The sequence below is a fragment of the Ascaphus truei genome, chromosome 3 (assembly GCF_040206685.1).
Source record: "Ascaphus truei isolate aAscTru1 chromosome 3, aAscTru1.hap1, whole genome shotgun sequence".
Taxonomy (NCBI): domain Eukaryota; kingdom Metazoa; phylum Chordata; class Amphibia; order Anura; family Ascaphidae; genus Ascaphus; species Ascaphus truei.
This window is the reverse complement of record NC_134485.1, coordinates 63021676-63041671: the sequence shown is the minus strand read 5'-3', so window position 1 is coordinate 63041671 and position 19996 is coordinate 63021676. Positions and strand designations below refer to the sequence as shown.

Genomic DNA, 19996 nt, shown 5'->3' with positions numbered 1-19996 from the left:
TGGGGCACATGTGGAATAGAATGGGCAATAGTCTCATGACGATATTAAGTTGATATTAAGTTATTGTAATTCTCAGATCTGTCTAGCATAATTGACTTTAAGAAAATAGCACTGATTTTGAGTCAGTCAAATTGATTTTTATTATCTCCTTCAGTACTTTTTTTTTTCCCCCAGAGCCACCAACTCCCTTTTTTATAGGCTCTCGGAAACTTCACATCTCTTGCCCGCTGCGTTTAAAAATATATAATGTGCTGCCAGGCTTTTTCCCGCCAAAGAGGAAAAACTGCTAACATGGACTGACAGAGAGCAGGACGAATGTAAAAAAAAAAGAGGCAGGGCGCGTGACAAAAACAAAATCTGTTGCTCGAAGCAGAGAACTAGAAACTGTAACTGTTGTAATTTGTATTGTGACAGGTGTGACGCTAGCGAGTCACGTGCAGGCGAGGGTTGCAGAAAGAACTGCTGTGTGGCAAAGTGACCGGAGGGGGAAGGCGCGCGCTGAAGGGAGAGACAGCCTGCGCGCGAGCCGCGGGCACGTGATTGTGGCGGGAAAAGACGCCGCGTGTCTGTCAGTTGTGTGACTTTGTGAAGAAAGCGCCGTGTGAGCCGGGGGTGTTAGAAAATGAAAAGAAGTTTTCCAGATCATTCAAAGCGGGCCGCGCCAGGTAAATACGCAATATGTTTCTCCTGCTGCTCGTTTAACGTTTAGCAAAAACAGTGAGTAGGATTTGGAAAGAAAAGAAGTGAGTTATTTTAAACCGTCTGACTATCTTGTATACATTTTTTTTGCAGAGATTTAAAAAATAGTTAGGAAGTATAGGAATTTACCAGTTCAAAATATATGTGTATATATGTGTGTGTGTGTGTGTGTGTGTGTGTGTATATGTGTGTGTGTATGTGTGTGTGTATATATATATATGTGTGTATATATGTAATTTAAGAAGTGTAGGTAACCTGATTGCCCCATTTTCTTTATATTTCTCTCTTGACCATCCTTGTCTGTCTAGTTTGCTCTCTACCCATGTTTCTTCTCCATACCTCTATCTCCTGCCTCCCCATGTTACCCACCCCCCCATGTCTTTGTCTCCTCACCTTACCCTCATACCTCTCTCCCCTTCCCTCATGTCCCTGGGCAATGTCACTTTTGGTGTTGGGTGACACCATACTCTTCAACTGTACCTATGTAGCAAGCATCTTGCACCTTATTAAAGAAAGAGAAAAAAGAAAAAAAGGCAGTGCACAACCAAGGGAGTAGGGTCCAAAAAAATAAAATTTTATTGAAAAATCCATCAAAAAAGGAGGTACACAATTCTCCTATGCGTTTTGTACGGGCTACTTTATCAAGGAATAATCTCTGATCCCCTTTTAAACCTGAAAAGCGTGGCCTTTTTTGCGCCAGGAACGGCAGGACGCAACGTATGCGCTCCCCATGCGTGCGAGTGCACCTCATCCCGACGCCAGATGCCTAAGCTGCTCGGCGCCACGGATATCAGCTGCGAACCACACTGCTGCTGTCTCCTCCCCATCTCGCCGCTGGTCCCGACGTCAATGCGCAAAGGCGCGCATGTGCACACATAAGGCTGAGTCCCCGCTGGTGCTGAGCGCACTTATGCTTGGGGAGCGCTCCAAGCATGAGCGCCGGGTGTCCTGCTTGTACGCTCGCGCGGGGGAGGTGGGGGGCGTTGCGGGTAGTTGAGCGCGCGGGTAAGTATAGGTTTTTTGTTTACCTAAGCGCCGATCGCGGCTGAGCGTGTGTGCACGCGCGCACCGCGTGGGCGGGGACTTACATTTATCTATATATGTAAGTAACTGCCGCAAACGCCGCCCGCTCAGCGCTAGCGGGGACTCGGCCTAAGCATTCCTATGCTCCTGCATGCGAGCACCCCCAACCCCACATCAAACATCTCAGACCCCAGCGGAGAGGACAGGCTCAGTAAAGAGGGGACAAACAGCATAGTAAACACTATCTTGACATTAGCATCATTAAAAATGACCTAAAATAAATTGCAGTCTTACTAGCACAATAACAAAACACGAGAAAAACAAGCATATTAAAAATAACGATGTATATATAGAACATATATTAATTGTGTCTGTTGCAAAAAAGAAAGAAAAAATGTTTATTTGTATATAATAAAGTATAGCAAATATGACACAAAAGAGTACCTCATTTTCTTATAGCAGAATGCAATCACAGTTTCGCAAGAGAACCCAATAAACAAATTCTCTTTAAAGTCCACTATCCACATGAGCTATTAATAATGACCAAAAATGAATTAAGCATACATAGCTAATAACAGATTCCCTAAAGAAGGGGGGGGGGGGGTGTTGATATTGATAATACATATCCAATATTCTTATATCCAGGACATACTCTTAAATAGAAAATGTATTTAGAAAGGGTATCGATTCTATGGAATAATTTTATATTATCCTTAGTATCTATAAAACTGATTAACCCAAAAAATGGCTTAAATTCCATTCCACATTGATGCCCTCTGGAACACGAGTTCTCAAATAAAGATCCAGAAGGCCTCTCTGCGATCTAATAAATTAATTTTATTCCCACCTCGCTCGTTCATAGAAATTTTCTCTATCCCCATAAATGAAAAATTCTTCTCACCACCCTGTCCACACTCCACAAAGTTTTTGGACACCGGGTGTGTCAAGTCATTCTTCCTAATAAGTCTCTAGTGCTCCTGCACTCTAACTTTAAGGGCTCTCGTCGGCCGCCCCACATACCTTCTCCCATATCTGCACGTCAACAAGTAAATCACATATTCACTTTTACAGTTTATAAAGCTGTTGACAGGAAATTTCTTGTGTGGGATGCGGGAGAAGAAACATGAGGATGGTTTCATGTATGGGCAAGCCCTACGTGAGCCACATCGAAAAGATACCTTCTTCACAAATCAGATGTGTGTCGTATCTGGAGTATTAACTACACGAGTTTTTGCCTGTCTGTACTCAAATTTGGGTCCTGACTACAAATCTACACAAATGATGATCCATTTTAAGTAAATTCCAGTGTTTGTGTATTATTGTTTTAACCTGGTTACTACACCGATTGTATCGCAATACAAATAAAGGGGAATCATCCATTACCAGGTTAGTTGAATTAGTGGAACACTTCTGGTAATTAAAGTATCCCTTTTTGTTCTTAAATCCCTTCTTAGACCAATTTTTGAGTCTTGATCAGGTATTAGAGTATGCCTTTCTATCTTCGTGGCCTCATTGAAGGCTTCTTCAAGATCCTCCATCTTATACCCCCTTTCCAGGAAGCGACCACTTAGTTCCTCAGACTGCAGCTCAAAAACCTCCTGGGTTGAACAATTTCTCCACAGTCTGAGGAACTGCCCCTTAGGCTGCGTCCCCCGTGCCGCGGACCGCGCTCATGCTTGCGAGTGGTGACGTCACCAACGTGGCCGGACAGACTTAAATTGGACGCAGCCTTAGGAAAACCTCTTATAACTGCCTGGTGGTGGCAGCTGTCCGACCTAAGGAATGTGTTCCTGGAATTAGGTTTCCGGAACACATCCGTCTGACTGTTTTTATATAAATCAATATACAATAGAAGGTCCAGATAGTGAATCTGGTGAAAACTAAAATTATAAGTGGATACTAAGTTATACGTATTATCATTAATATAATCTATAAAAGAAATCAGTGTGTCAGTGTCACCATTCCAAATAATGATTAAGGGCCTCATGCAGAGAGCAGCGCTATTTAAATTTGGACAGGGGAATAAAAAGTAGGTTTAATGGAGAGTTTTATTCTCCATATGCAGAAATGGGCGAAATCTACTATTTTTAGCATTACTGCATGTGGAGAATTGTAAATGAGGAGATGCGCGCAGCTGAAAGGGAAAAAAAAAATCGCGCATTTTTTTTTTGTTTCCCTATAGCCGGCGAGCTCCTGCTTCTTGCCAACTTTAGTTGGTGGAGAAAATCGCGCCAAAAACAGCCGCTAGATGGCGAGCGCGCCTTTCTGAATTCGGATATTTTTCAGACTGGCGAGATGTAGTTTCTCGCCAGCCGCGCGGCGAGATTTTCAAATAGAAAAAAAAATGGCGCTTTTTTCCTAACTCGCCATTTTCAGCTGTTTTTAGCGTGATTTTCTCCGGAAAATGGCGAGATTGCAAATAGCGCTGCTCTCTGCATGAGGCCCTAAGTCGTCTATAAATCTTTTATAGAAAATAATATTGTCTCTAAAGTGATTAGTGCTACCAAAAATAAACTCAGATTCCCACCACCCCATAAATACATTTGCATAGGAGGGGGGAAAACTTGTTCCCATTGCAGTGCCTTGTAATTGTAAATAAAATTTATGATCAAACAAAAAGTAATTGTGACTATGTAGAAATGAGATTGCATCAAGAATACACACCGTGTGTAAAAGTGAACTATCTGGACCCTCTATAAAGTGGCGGACAGCTGTCAACCCCAGGTCATGACGAATAATTGAATAAAGGGACGTCACGTCAAGCGTGACCCAGATATATTGTTTTTCCCTACGGACACTCCCAAGTTGGGCTAGTGGGTCTCCTGAGTCCAAAATAAAAGAAGGAAGATTCCTAACATAGGGTTGCAAAAAACTGTTAACATAACGGAAGAGACCATCTCCCAAAGATACAATACTAGAGACAATTGGCCAGCCGGAGGGTCGACCAACGTCTTATGGATCTTTGGGAGATGGTGGAAGATCGGGATAACAGGATGAGGGTTAACCAAAAACCTAATCTCATTTGACAAAATCTTAAATTCAGAATCTAAGTCAATGAGATCCATAATTTTTTTTTACAAATTCATTAGTGGGGTCTGATGGTAGTTCAGAGTAGGAAGACACATCACAAAGTTGGCGTAACACCTCCTTGAGATAGTCAGTCCTACTCTGAACCACCATCACACCTCCCTTATCCCCATTCTAGATAACTATTGCAGTATTCTCTTGTAGAAATTTCATAGCTATTAGTTCATCTTTTTTTTAGGTTGTTCTGATTAATATAAGAAAAAGAATAACCATGCGCTAGCAAACGTAGATCTCTAATTACCAGGTTCTCGAACATTCTTAGGAAATGAACCTTAACATGTGTGGGATAGAAAATAGATTTTCTTTTCAGTTTAGAACTACATTCACTAAATGCAGGGATGGGTGAAGTCTGGGAGGGATCATCCCAGAGTTCCCCCATATCCATGAGTAAACAGAAATCTCTAAATGTGCATAAAGTATCTCTGGGGGAAGAATCTGGAACAGGTTTACCGAACTCTTCTTCCCTTGCTAATATTTTTATCCAAGAGGTCTTTCGCCTTCATGATGTTCCATTAACCATCGTGTCTGATCGGGGTCCCCAATTTATTTCCAAATTCTGGTGTGCGTTTTCCCAAAGACTAGGCATCTCCCTTCATTTTTCCTCTGGGTATCACCCACAGTATAATGGCAACCGGAGAGAACCAACCAGACGCTGGAGCAGTACCTACGCTGTTTCATTGCGGATACATAGGACAATTGGGTGGACCTCCTGCCCTGGGTTGAATTTGCTCACAATTCCCTACGGAATGAATCCACTCAAAATTCACCATTCTTCATCAACTTTGGGTTCCATCCATCCCGACTCCCCATTGACACCTCACCCTCCGATGTTCCAGCGGCTGATGAACGGATCTTGTCCTTACAAAGATCCTGGAGAGGAATCCAGGAGAACCTTAAGACGGCCATCTCTAGACAGAAACGTCAGGCCGATCGCCACCGCCGTGGGACTCCTGAATTTAAACCTGGGGACAAGGTATGGCTTTCTTTGAAGAACATTTGACTCAAAGTGCCTACCCTCAAGCTAGCACCCAGATCCCTGGGGCCCTACCCCATTCTGGAGAAGATCAATCCAGTAGCTTTCCGCCTACAACTTCCACCCGCGATGAAGATTCCCTCGGTCTTCCACGTATCTCTCCTCAAACCTGCATTTCAGAGTACCCGTTTCCCAGATCCTTCATCCTCCGCTCCAATCCCGCAACTCATACACGGTCAACAAGAATACGAGGTTCAGTCCATTATTGATTCCAGAATTTCCAGAAGAACTCTACATAATACCGTGTTCACTGGAAGGAATACGGACCTGAGGAACGATCCTGGATCCCTCATCATCACATCCATGCTCCTGTCCTTCTCAAGAGGTTCCACCAGAAGTTCCCCTCAAACCTTACCGGAGTCGCCCGGAGGTCGCTCCTGAAGGGGGGGGGTACTGTCAGGAGCCAGGTGCCACGCACCTTTTCACGCAGGCGCACTACTCCCCTACCTGCCCTGACGGCCGCTGATGGAGCCCAGCACTCGCGCTCTCTCACGTGCACTCCCGCTTCTTCCGCGCATGCGTGTGGCTCCTCGCGCCGGAAGGCGTCCTCGCGTGGGCGCATGTGGGCTGGGGTCACAGCGGGAGTTCCCGCCTCCGGATCACGGCGCACACTCCCTGTGCGCGGCGCACACGCGCGTGACGTGTGCCACGCACCCAAGCTCTGTGGCAGCAGGCACTGATTGCCTCAACACTCTCACCTGGCTTCCTTACCATAGCCTATCACAGGCTCCGCACGAACACGCCCCGGTTCCGCCTCTTGCTCCTATTGGGCTGTCTTACCTATTTAGGCTCAGCAGTGCCACTGGCACATTGGCTGAGCATAAGCTTCCTGTTCCTGTGCTTACCTCTCTTGTCTCCTAGATATCCTTCCTTGTCTTGTTTGATCTCCCGTGTACCGACCTTGGCTTGCCTTTGGACGACCGCCTCTCTGGAACCCCGACCGTGGCTATCCTCGACCCTCCGCAACTCTCCAACCTGAGCTCGGCTTTCGGACCTTGACTATTGTACCTTCTCCAGCACCGACCCCAGCAACTAGTACCTCCAACGTTTCGTACTTCTATTACCCTCAACTCGGCAAGTATTCACTACTCCTCTACCCTCCCTGCTCCTGACCCGGCGCGAGCCACTACGCACCCTCCAGATCAGATTCCCGTACCTGTCGGTGGTGTTTACTCTATTCCCACCTCAGTAATGAGTGTCTCGTCTAGTTTGTGGTGGGCACAGCGTGACACTGTCCTCCCGAAGTATGTGCATCCTTTCCACTGACATTCAATGTCCCTCTTGAGTGATATCCTGGATGGTCATCTGGATTGACAAAGGAGACCGAGTGTGAAGTGCCCTCCACATCAGATATATCCGAATCCCCACTTTGATAATCAACTAATTTACTTTTAAGAATTGATTTGCGTGGTGTTGATCTGTATGTGGTATCTTGTAGACCCTTTAAAAGATGGTTCCTGGTCCAGATTCAGTCTTTGCCAGTTGTATACCTGCTTTTTTTCTTAGTCGGCACGGTCTCTATCAAATTTGTTCTGCTTTTTGCCCATTATGTCTTTTTCTATTTCTTCAATAGTATTTGCCAAAATGGAGTCAAATTCCTTAAACCCCTCTAGATCCTGGAATGATTGGAGTTTGGATTGGAGTTCTTTAATTTGTTTCTGTAAGATTTCCTTTGATTTCTATTGAATGATGAGTTCCATCAACTTAAAGGAACAGTTGTTCAATGTTTGTTATCCATTGTTGCTCAAAATTAGCTTTCTGGAAGCCAAATGTTGGTGTTTTTTTCACCCTCATGCCCCTTGTATTCTTTTTTAATTTGATTTAGTTTTCCAAGGTGATAATATCCCACCAAATCTTTATTGTTTGTCAATAATTTTTCCAGTCTCTGAAAATGTGTTCTTAAATCCGAAACATCTTGCATGTTATTGACTCCTATAAGAATAGCTGTACCTATTACACAGATAATTTAAGATGCAAGTTATTTGATTTCCATGGGGATTGCTCCAACCAGCACAAGTACAATAACTACACTACTAATGGTTATTTGTATGTACCAGGTGCAGGGAGGGTCTGGCTGACCAAATTCATATTGAAGTAATTGTATTCCATGCTACTGGAAGTGCTATTGTTTCACATACAGGTTACCTTCCTGTGCCGCTCTTCAACCCGAAAAAAAGAAATAGGCAGCCACTAACATCAATTCCTCAGAGAAATGAGCCGAGTACGAGTGGTATTAATCTGGTTCCTGAAAGTTTTGATTTTTCTGCCATGTCAACAGGTAAGTTTTGTGAGGATTTTTGTAGAAAAAAAATCAAGAGCAATTTATGCAAAGTGAATTTCATTGCATAAGTATAGATGCCAGTTTTCCTTCTGGAAACAGTAGCAGGAGTGGGGAAGTCAGATAATTTATTGCAGGATTCCAACATTAGGTGGGTTACACTGATGATTTTTCCAAATTTCAAGTAGTTTATCTACTTAAGTTTATTCATTTTTAAATAAATAGTGACTTGTACAAGAAAACACATGTACTGGAGAAGAGATGATACTGTTTCCTCACCCCCAACATATCTTGTTTTTAGATTTAGTATGGGAAAGCAGAATTCCCCAACCAAATTACCCAGGAAAAGGGATGGACGGTGGGTAAGTGGCGCAGCACATTGTTTTATGCTTTTTATTCTAAGTAGAAACATATATACATCCCCTAGAAATTTATCGTCCGAGACCCAGGCCGCGGTCCCTGTGCCTTCTACAATGCACGCCTCGGCGTGCACTGCGCAAACAAGCACCGCCCCTCAATGGGGCTGGGCCCAGTATGTACCTTCGCGCGGAATGTGCAGCCGAGCTGTACGATAAGTTTTTCCAAAGACATTCCAATTGTATTTACAATTTGCGACGGAGGGGTGGCCACGGCGGTTCCAACAATGAGGGCGAACCAGCCGCGTGAGGTCATGGCCACGCCCCTGGAAAACCCCAGCCATGCCCCCGTCGCAATCTCCTGCTTCTCCCAGATCGCGGTGAAGCTCTGTGCACGTGCGCATGCTACAGTGCACACTGGTACCGCGGCCCTAGAAGCGTCCTCGATGCTCATTGCAAACAGAGTAAAGACATAAACAGCAGATTAAAAGGACAATCCCTCCTAGGATCACAATGTACAAATAGCAGTAACATGTTTAAGGGTTACATCTGGGTGATTTATGCCGTTTAACACAAATCTGACGCCTACAAGTATTTTAAAATAATTTTTAAAGTTAGATTGTAAATATGGGGAGCTGAGATTTGGGAGGGTAATACTTTCCTCTGGCTGGTCCCTTTATTCTGATGTCACTTTGTTCAGCAAGTGATCTCCTCCTCCCCTAATCTTTATTGATTCTCTAGGAAGTACAGCGTGGGATAAAGCTAAAGAAAACATTTGATGGACAAACATCTCTGCATTCAGAGGCCTCTAAAAATTTAAACTTTAAAAAATAAATAAACGGCAACACTTGCAAGTAGCATGATTGGAGTGGTTTAGGAAAGCCAAATGTTAAATTCTTTGCAGAAGGTTGTTTTCTGTCCATCTATGTGGGATTGCAGCAAGAATAGTTTACTAAGGAAACTCCACAGCTATCTAGGAAACAGTAAAAAAAAATCACTTTATTAGATCCACATTAAAAATATCTTTGAAAAAGTTTGTTGTGCATATTTTTGAAGTAAAACTTCTTTGCTGGCGCCTACAGGGTTTTCATGGGTAAAAATCCTTGCATTGTAAGGAAAAACCGCAACATGAGTGATGTCACGGTACTAATGCGCACCTTTGCTCACGCCCGTCGCGTGTTACCATCGCGCATGTGCAAAAAAACACTGCCGGGTCTCGCCTCACATGCGCAGTGGCAACTGGACTCTGGCGCACATGCGCAGTGGCGGCTGGACTCGGCACACATGTGCAGTGGGGACCAGACACGGCGCTTGGGAGACAGTGGCACCTACCCAGGCACGCACACACAGACAGACACGCACAAAGAGAGGCAGACACACAGGCAGACACACACACACACACACACAGAGGCAGGTACACACACACACAGAGGCAGACACACACACAGAGGCATGCACACATACGCACACACAGGCACCAGAGACGCACACACACACACAGAAACGCACACACGCACATAAACACCAAGAGACAGTATAACTATATAAGTGCAAATAGCTCAAACAGAGTTTTGTGTCGAGCACGCACACTCTAAGTCAAACTTCTTGACATTGGGTTTTGAATTTTAATTATAAATATCACCATCACAAATACAGTATCTGTGACTAAAGACAAATAAGTTTCACTTAAAATGCGCGTGCTCAGCACACACAACTTGTTTCAATGTGGAACTGATAAAGTTATATATTTTTTTACCATGTTTCCCATCTCCCATGTTGTATGGCAAATGTTTTCCATATGTTTGCAATGTGGAACTAATAAAGTGATATACATTTACTATATTTCCTGTTGAGCAGTGAAGCTAATTGATATTATGCAACAACCTTGAAACAGGTGCTCTGCTATGTGAATGGCCCCGCTAGCACCATACTGTATATACACAAAGTATTAAGACAACTGTAACACTAAAAAAATATGAATCTAAAGATTTTAGAAAAGCAGAATCTTTAAAGGTAGATATAATTGCAGTGTAGTCACTGGCAAATACAGACATCCAGCCAAATCAATGTGGTAAACATGCATGAGCTGGCCGGGGGTTCAGAGCAACAGTCCCCACAGCATTACAGTGAAAGACCAACTTCCAAGCGGACTCAACGATAATCGTAGGTTACTCATTGTGATGCTGTTGCAGTGAAGCCATGGTCTGCTCATAACTGTAAGCATATTTGTTGTGTTTGTCTGGTAGTGTCCTGTTTCATAATAATTTGTGGGTATTACATAGGTTCCACAAATCTCTGCATACATCCTCCTTTTCTTACCTTCATTGCTGGCTGTGGTCTTTATTTTTTTCATGCACTCTCAATCCTTTGCCCTGTTTCTTTTCTACTGTTCAGAAGGAAAGGTAAAAGCCAAACTCTATAAACTCTCTTCAAACACATACAGAATTTGCAACAAATATATATTCATAAAAATAGTTATAAATGGTTCAAGGCATATTTCAAATCACTTTATTTGTTTAAAAAACTTTATTAATGTCTTATGTAATACTTATTTTTGTAAAAAAATGTTTACCTAGGCTATCACATCCTGTGTCGCATCACCTGGTAAATCAACAGTATAAACCCCAAACAACTGGTTGTAATGCAATGTAAGGAACATTTCAAGCTTTTTACTTCGTGTATTGGATTGATCCCCAACCCTTTAATACATTTAGGGGCTGATTACATATGGACGCTTTCAGCCGACATCGCCCATTGAGTTTAATAGGGAATTGCGGCTGAAAACGGCGCGATCGGCCGCTTCAGCACATATAGAATTGGCTCCTTTGTGTTCCCTCTATTTTACTTCTGTAAAAGAGGTCTGTTTTCATTTCACATTAAAAGCTGTTAGATTGAAAAAATAAAGTAAACTTTCCTGTATGTAAACAATGATAACATTTGTCTGAGTTAATAATTTTGTATAAAAGACTTTTAACAGAAGTACGCAATACTTTGTAGGGGGTGATCCACAAACATCCTTTGCAGCTTAACAAACACAATATTATGGTAACTACTATTCATAGTCAATAGCTGTTAATGTTGGATCAGGCACGTTATCCCACAACGGACCTTTGTGAATCACACCCTAAGATTCTACTTTAATATGCTATAAAGCTGCGTCCCAGTGCTGTTGAACAGGACTAAAATCTCCTCGAGCACAGGAATTACTGCACTACTGTATTCATTAAGCGCCGATGAGGGGTATTGCACCCCGATTTGACGTAAATTACTATTGATTTAAATTACAATTGATGCCGGAGTGGGCTGCAGTACCCTGCATCAGTGCTTAATGAGCTCTTTGTGTTTTAAGCAAACCCAGCAAAAAGGTCTGCTTGTTAGAATTTTGAAAAGAAAGTCGCATTACAGGCATACCCCAGTTTAAGGACACTCACTTTAAGTACACTCGCGAGTAAGGACATATCGCCCAATAGGCAAACGGCAGCTCACGCATGCGCCTGTCAGCACGTTCTGAACAGCAATACCGGCTTCCTACCTGTACCGAAGCTGTGCGCAAGCGGGGAGACTATAGAGCCTGTTACACATGCGTTATTTACATCAGTTATGTACGTATATGATGATTGCAGTACAGTACATGCATCGATAAGTGGGAAAAAGGTAGTGCTTCACTTTAAGTACATTTTCACTTTACATACATGCGTACGTTAATGCGGGGTGTGCCTGTACATATTTTTTTTCTAGCAATTTAAACATGATATTTCTTTATCCTGAATTTGTTTGTGCCTCTTGTAATTGACGGTTTTGAAAAGTAATCAAGCAATATTACAGTTCCACAGGAGAAAAACAGAACATCTGGCCAGGAGATGAAAACATGCATAAAAATTCAAGAACAGATGTAATTTTTGATACTAAAGGTCATTATGAACAAATGCATACTTTGGGAGGCTTAAAACAGCAAAGAAGTCATGAACATCACTCTTTACAAATGCAATCGCGAACCAAATTGTCAGACCAAGTATCTTTGACAACATTTCAAAGACCATTACAATGTCATGGTACATCAACAGGAACAAAGGATCATAAGTCATCATATTCCTTTAAAAATAGCATTAAAATAAGTAAAGATAATGTATTTACTGATATGCCTGAAGAAGAAATGGTTCAGGTAAGATTTGTACTTTTTTTTTCCCCCAGTGAATTGTGGGTAACTGGTTTCAGTTTAATTTGCATAAACAGATACTTGCAAAGAACTATTACTTATCATGTGGGGATATATTATGTACAAGTTTTAAACACCAAACAATACAGTATGTAAATGAAATGGCAATGACTGACTCACAATGGTAACAAAATGTACGTTCCATGAATTGGCTAACTGTTAATAAATGTGGTGTGCTGCTCTATTTTATTTGTCTGATAACAGCATTGTTATGAAGCATTGCCTTTAAGTGCAGCACAGACTTTTAAAATTAAGTGAAAAAAAAGTGTAAGTAAATTGTTTTATTAGTAGATCCAAATTTGTAATATGGTACAAAAGCATATCACTAACATTAAATAGAGATGTTGAGGTGCACAATAATCTTATCCGCAAGGCCCTATAAGGTTTCTGGCGCAATTACAAATATTAAAGTTGATTCATTACACAGTGTCACGTACGCCCCACCTGTGAGCACGTGACCTGCATAGGGGACAAGGGTTAATGCTCGCAAGCGGTCCCACTTCACCTCTGCAGAGGTCCATCAAATGGACAATATCTCTTCTAAAGGACAAGGATTAATACACAGCCCGCAAGCTGCCCCACTTTTCACCTTCGCAAAGGTCCTTCAAATTAGTTAACATCTCCCCTAAATCCGTCCCAATATACCACCTGTCAGGAACAGCACACAAGTGGGCACGTGACTTAGATATGCAATCAGGTTTAATACACACGGCTACTGTAGCCAACTTGCCTTTCGCCTGCGCAGGGTACTTCCAATGAGTTAATAGTAACCACTTACTCAATTGCAGTCATCTTTACGAAGCCACCACCCGAGATCCTTTGCTAGGGTCTCAGGTCCCTGTTTATAATAGAAAAAAAATGCACTTAAAGCTGCAGTTTAAGCTGCCGTTTAAAAAATAAAAAAATTCCATTCGATATGTGCATCAATACAATCTGCACACTAACAAGTGATTAGCTAAGTTGCCGATCGATCGGTTCTCCTGTAATCGATCACTGAATCAGGGGCTATTTAATTCACTGTTAGGGCTGCACAAGAGTACCCAAGATGCAAAGTTCTGTGTGGAAGATCATGTGACCAAGCAGTTACTAGATATAATTGGTACACTGCTAGAGAGAAGGCAGGGCTCGAGCCAAATCCTGTCTCAGAAGAGAAAGGGAGTGCGACTTTGTAAATGGTTTCTATAGAAACAAAAGTGCTTGCTACATTAGAATACATTAACATTGTCTTAAAAAAATAAATGCCACAAGTATTTTCTCATAGTACAAAACTGATTTATTAAAAAAAAAACATAAGTAGGATATTGCTTGAACTGCAGCTTTAACACAAAAAATCTGTTGGATAAAAATGTGTCCGAAAATGTATATACTCTCTCCAGAGCGTGCAACAGTTTATTCATAGCCCAAAGCATCACTTATTAAATGTTTTTGATATATCTAAAAATACAATGCATAGATGACAAGAACATACAATTACAATAAATGCAGAACAGTTTCTCAAAATAAAAAGGATAGATATAAACAGAAAACCCTATTACCATACCATAGGTATTTTCCAGAGAGGTCACTGGTTCAGGAACAGGAGATAGTACGTGTTTGGTCCAAACACACCTCTGTTGAAATCTTAAAATCTAATACATTGCCCAGACTTAAATGTTCTTTTTTTTCCCATGGAAACCACATAAGCCCACCCCCCCGACGTAAATCGTCTGTGAGATTAACAGTTTTACCACAGAGTAAAAAAAAACTTTTCAAACCGGCATTTTAAAACTTTGCCTCAGTAAATACACACTAAGCATTTCATTTCTGTAACACTTACACACAAGTGAGTCACATCAATACATTCAGGTGCTCATGGTGGACGCGCAAGACTAAGTATGACCGTTTTACTACTAAACCTGAGCGACAAATGAATATCTGTTCCCCAGGAGCTGTTGAACATGCAGTTTGTGATGTCAGAACATCCCATTCTGTGACACGATTACAGATTTGTAACTTATTATGCAGAGGAGATGACATCACATGATAGTTTCATTTTTAATAAACACTCTGGTTTAATACTTAGCCACACACCCCAAACCATGTAGAACCCGCCAGAGAATGCCTTTTTAAGCTAGCTTGAAAAAGATCCTGTTTATAAAGTTGTCACACGGGCCATATTTTATTCCCACCTCTGGCAAGACAACTGCCCTTATCTCGAGACTATATCAACAACCTGCAACCCATCTGGCACACTTAGTGGACGATACAGAATAGGCACCGCCAATCCTATGAAGACAAACCTGGAAAAAGTCCTGACCTGTTACAACCCCAACATATGGTATTTTTAAAATAAAACTCCAATCACATTAACCCCGGAAGCACCATATGGATTAAAATACATAATATCTCATGATATTATCATGACACACAGTGTAATTAAAAAATGACCACAAAATCCCTGAGATATCAGGAGCCGACCAAGATGTTGAGCATTTTGTACTCTATTTTTTATTAAAGTTGTTACTGTATTTTTGTTTATTTACAAATTCTGATTATTCGTTGTCTGTTTTTGGAACTACATTGTGTGATGCTAAGGAGTTAAAAAAATGTATTGATATCTTTGAAATCACTAATAAGACTACTAACATGATTTTCTGTCACTTTAATAAAGAAAGTTCCCATATATCAAGTGACATTCAAAGAAAAGGGAAATTCCTTACGCATCATACCTGCGTCCATCGACAGCATGAAACACTGGAGTCAATACACAGATAAAATTGCATTATTGTTTGAAGTGTTAGGTATGTATGGTCTGACAAGGTAAGCAAATGGCTGCACAGGTATTGCAATTGCATTCACTAGTTACTTCTGGTATAAAACACATCTCACAGGTATTCTAGGTATTCTAAACAATACCTCAGTTTTCTTGTAGATGGTAAACAGCTGAATACTACTGAGCGGGAATGAAAGATGGGGAGATAGACGGAAATGGGATGAGAGATGTGGGGGAGATGAGGAGGGGGAGTAAGAGAAAAATTGCAGTCAGTGTTATACTATTACACTGAGTTATATAAAATGTTAAAAAAACAATAACATTTGTCATGTTTTGCAGTTTTAAAAATGTTGAAAAATGCAATTTTTTTCATAATTGTATTCACATTTATATTGTACTTTTAATAACGTATTTTTCATGTGATTTGGATTACATCAGGCAGGGGGGCCCGACTAATATCACAGATGAAAAGAGGGGCTCGACTTAAAAAGTTTGTTCACCCCTTGTGTAAGCTATTAACACAGTAGCAGTCTGCGCATGCATGAGCTCTGATAGCTTCTGGTTTGGTTGTATGTGCATTCTGAATGAATGTTCAAGAAGCTTCAAAAGAAGAATAGAAAAGAAGCATGTCTGATGTTGAAGTGGTGCCCTATTTATATTTTTGGGGCCTAGTTGTAAATTATTACAGTTTTGAAGTATAAACATTTAAGTGTAAAACATAAAAATTTTTTGGATATGAATGCATTCTACTGGGCAAGCTCTACTTCTGATGTTAAATTGGATAAATAGAATGAGGCAAAATATTCTGATCTAAAATAAACCCTAAATCAAAATTGTACATATAATTGTTTTAATTTGACATTCATGTTAATGTGATTTTCATGATTTCCACTATTCTCCAATTGCTACTGTGATATTTAGCCAGGAATTGAAAACATTTATTTTAGTGTGTTATTTTTTTAATCTGTTTTACATTTGTATTTTTTAGCCACTCTTGATTCAGCCGTTACATCTGGTGATAATGGGTCAAAGATATTTCTTTTGCGTGATGGCAAGAACAACGTACCCTGTGTATTCTATGAAATTGTATGTACTTTTCACACCTAAGTTTTATTATTGTTTAACTTAACTTAAAAGCAGCAATGTAACTTTCTACAGTAGTTGTTACTAAAGTGAAAGTAAAAATCAAGATGCCTCCGGGGTCAACTAATATGAAGCCACATTGGTACATGACAATGTTATTGCGATTTCCTATTGCAGACCGCCCCCCGCCAGCTGTACCAATTTGTCCCGGTTTTCCACTGGATGTACCGGCCTCCAAGCAGTGTAGCTGCTTGTACCGGTTTTCATTCATCCGTGGGGCCCTTCACATTTTTTGCTCTTTACTTTCTTCCTGCATTGTAATTGGCTGTGCCACCCCCTGTAATAATACACAGCGTGCAGGCACATGGTTGGAAGCCTCTGCCTATAGTCTATCCCTGCACTGCATCCCCAGAGTGAAGAAAGTTTAGTGATCCCAATTCTGGAGCACCAAGGAGCAGGCATGAATTAGAGCTTCCTCTATTTTCATCATTTTTCAGGAGCAGTACCTGCTATTTTTATCCTACTATTTGTGTTTTTTTCACTGCTATGTACTTGGTCATTAAGAGTTTGTGAGGATGTGTGTGTGTGTGTGTGTGTGTGTGTGTGTGTGTGTGTGTGTGTGTGTGTGTGTGTGTGTGTGTGTGTGTGTGTGTGTGTGTGTGTGTGTGTGTGTGTGTGTGTGTCTATACATATATAATCTTTGTTTCTACACTAATCAGTTTCTTTTATTTCTATGCTATTTAAAAGCTTGCAGGCTTTTAACAACTCTTCACAATGTTGTCTTTTCCCCTTTCTAGAATTTGAAAGGATGAAGCTTGTATGATGAAGCTTATAAGATTTTGTAATGAAAATTGGCCACATTCTTTACTTGTGTGCGTAAATGGCAGTCATCTTTGTTTCTGTACAAGAAATAATAAAAAAATAAAAACATGTTTATGCTGCAACAGAAAAGTAGTTAACTTTAGAGAAGAGCAAAATGTCCAGTTTAGTACTTTGAGGGGACCTTCTGCTTTAATGTCACATAATAAGTAGTTATTCTGGTTACTTAATAGAGACGTGTACTTGTTTTCATCTGAGAAATATTGGAGATTATGCTATTGGCCTGAGAAAGTGTGGCAGACTAGGCAGCTACATTGATTTAATGTAATTACTGGCATTCTCCACCGGGGACCTAGCCTTATAGAGGAGTAGGGGAGTAAGTGAAGTGCAACGCAGTGTTAGACCACCATTGTTAGCGTCTCTGTAGGTGTATACGATGGGCTGGGGGCAGTGATGGGGAAGGTTGTAGGTGCAAGGTAAGCAGAAGATGTGACAATAAATTAGTAACCTTTCATTATACATTCAGTATATTTTTGCCACTAATATACTAAGATTTGCCACTAATATTTGTATCCTTTCTTAAGGATATACATTTTTTTTATGATTGCCTAAACTAGAGAGCATTGATAGTAGGGAAAAAAAAATTGTATTATATTTGAAACAAAAATGATTTGTATAAACATTCACAAATAACTACAGGCATACCCCGCATTAACCTACGCAATGGGTCCAGAGCATGTATGTAAAGCGAAAATGTACTTAAAGTGAAGCGCTACCTTTTCCCACTTATCAATGCTTCGGTACAGGTAGGGAGCCGGTATTATGTTCAGGACGTGCTGACAGGCGCATGCGCGAGCTGCCTTTTGCCTGCTGGGCGAGGGGAATCAGCGCGTCACTACTACGGCGGTCTGTAGGGCAGAATAAGTGTCCGTACTCGCGAAGCGAGTGTACGGACACGGGTATGGTGCTATTGAAAATATGTCCTTACTCGCGAATGTACTTAAAGTGAGTGTCCTTAAACCGGGGTATGCCTGTACACAAGTAAAAACATGAACATCTTGAGTAATTAAATATTCAAAGATGTAAAAAAAAAAAAATCCAACTGCTTTATTTTTAACTAAATAAAATGTTTATATGCACATAATTTTTATGTTTAGGATCGGGATCTCCCACGACTAATAAGAGGCCGAGTTCACAGGTCAATGGGAAACTATGACAAAAAAAGAAACCTGTTTAAATGTGTTTCTGTGAGACCTGCTTCTGTTGGAGAGCAACAAACTTTCCAGGAATTCATCTCAGCTGCTAATGATGAGATGCAGCAATATGAAAAGACAATGAATGAAGTTTAGTGTTTTTGAGGAATATTCGTTTGATCTACATTTTTTTTTATATATATATCGTTAGGAAATAAATCTTGCCCTCCTTATTGCTTTTCTGTAGAGCCACCAATTTGTAGCACTGTCAAACAGCCAAATGTTATGATAGATATGTAGTGTCATAGATTAAGTGAATATTTGCATAATGTAAATGTTTATGTAGTTAACTACAAAAGACAAAGCAAGCCAGACATGGACAGTTCTAACAATCCATATTATCGCTTAATGGAACGAGAGTTCCTCTAGTGGCAAATCACAAGTAGTGGACAAAAACAGTGCCCCAATGATACCAATACTTTCTCAATGCTGGCTTGCCGGCCGGGTATTTAATACTCTTGTGCAAATCTGGAATTTAATACCTTTTAGAAAATATGAATACTTTTTTCTGTTCAGTACCAATATCTTAACAATTAAATATTATCAGTATTTCAAAACATTGTCAGATTTGATTATTTTTTCCCCCTGAACAATATATTGTCTTGTTTTATAGAAAAGTTAGGCTTGCTGTTAATTATTGTAACAGCCAATGTAGAGAATATCTGAGATACGTTCAAAAGGAGAGCTTATTTGCCAGATGGTTCTGTACATGTTGTTGCCCTCTGAGTCACTATGGACATTGTTTTTACTTGGTGGGGAGCGGGAGGGTCTCTGGAACTGAGCCGTGTTGATTTCAGCTCCAGGGAACCCCTGTTTCCTGAGATACTTACATCGGCAGGTGATGCCAGTTGGGCACAGACAATTATTATTTAAAGGTTCCACTGGCCAATAGCAAGCCGCAACGTTGTCCTTTGGGGTTCCCCATTGGCCCACTTGACGTGGGACCATTAAACATTCCAGAGATACCATCATCGTCATCATCCAAAGTAAGTATCTCTGGGAGCAGGGGTCCTGGAGCAGAAATGAACGCATCTCAGCTCTGGAAACCATGTAGGGGGCAAACCATTTTTTTTTGTTTTAGGACAATGGTGCTTTAAAGCACCAAATACAGTACAAATCATAACCATAGGATTTATCCAGACACAATAACATAAATGGTTACATAAACAGCTGTAAACGACCTAAACCACTACGATAAATAATATATACTATGTAGATGTTAAGAAGTCTATTATCATTTATAGCCAGGTAGCTGTTTTGTATTTTTTGCCAAATGTAATTACAAAGCAATGTATGTTATTGCTTTATGTTATATTGACCTGCATTATTGAAATGTATTTATATTTAATAAACTTAACACACTTTTTAAGTTCATTGCAGTAGATTTGTATTAATTC

General features: G+C 40.8%; 1 protein-coding gene across 2 annotated transcripts; it reads left to right on the top strand.

The window, feature by feature from the left end:
- Positions 1-480: 480 nt before the first annotated feature.
- SPATA22 (spermatogenesis associated 22) lies at positions 481-19156 on the top strand. 2 transcript variants are annotated; one of them, XM_075594135.1, is made up of 8 exons: positions 481-665; positions 7983-8120; positions 8422-8482; positions 11053-11124; positions 12302-12638; positions 15343-15472; positions 16433-16530; positions 18504-19156. In XM_075594135.1, the coding sequence occupies exons 1-8, from the start codon at positions 623-625 to the stop codon at positions 18693-18695; spliced, it is 1071 nt and encodes a 356-aa protein (XP_075450250.1). In that variant the 5' UTR covers positions 481-622; the 3' UTR covers positions 18696-19156. The 2 variants fall into 2 exon arrangements, with proteins under 2 accessions (XP_075450250.1, XP_075450251.1); XM_075594136.1 differs by lacking the exon at positions 481-665 and having other exon boundaries at positions 7978-8120; positions 8422-8478.
- Positions 19157-19996: the final 840 nt, after the last annotated feature.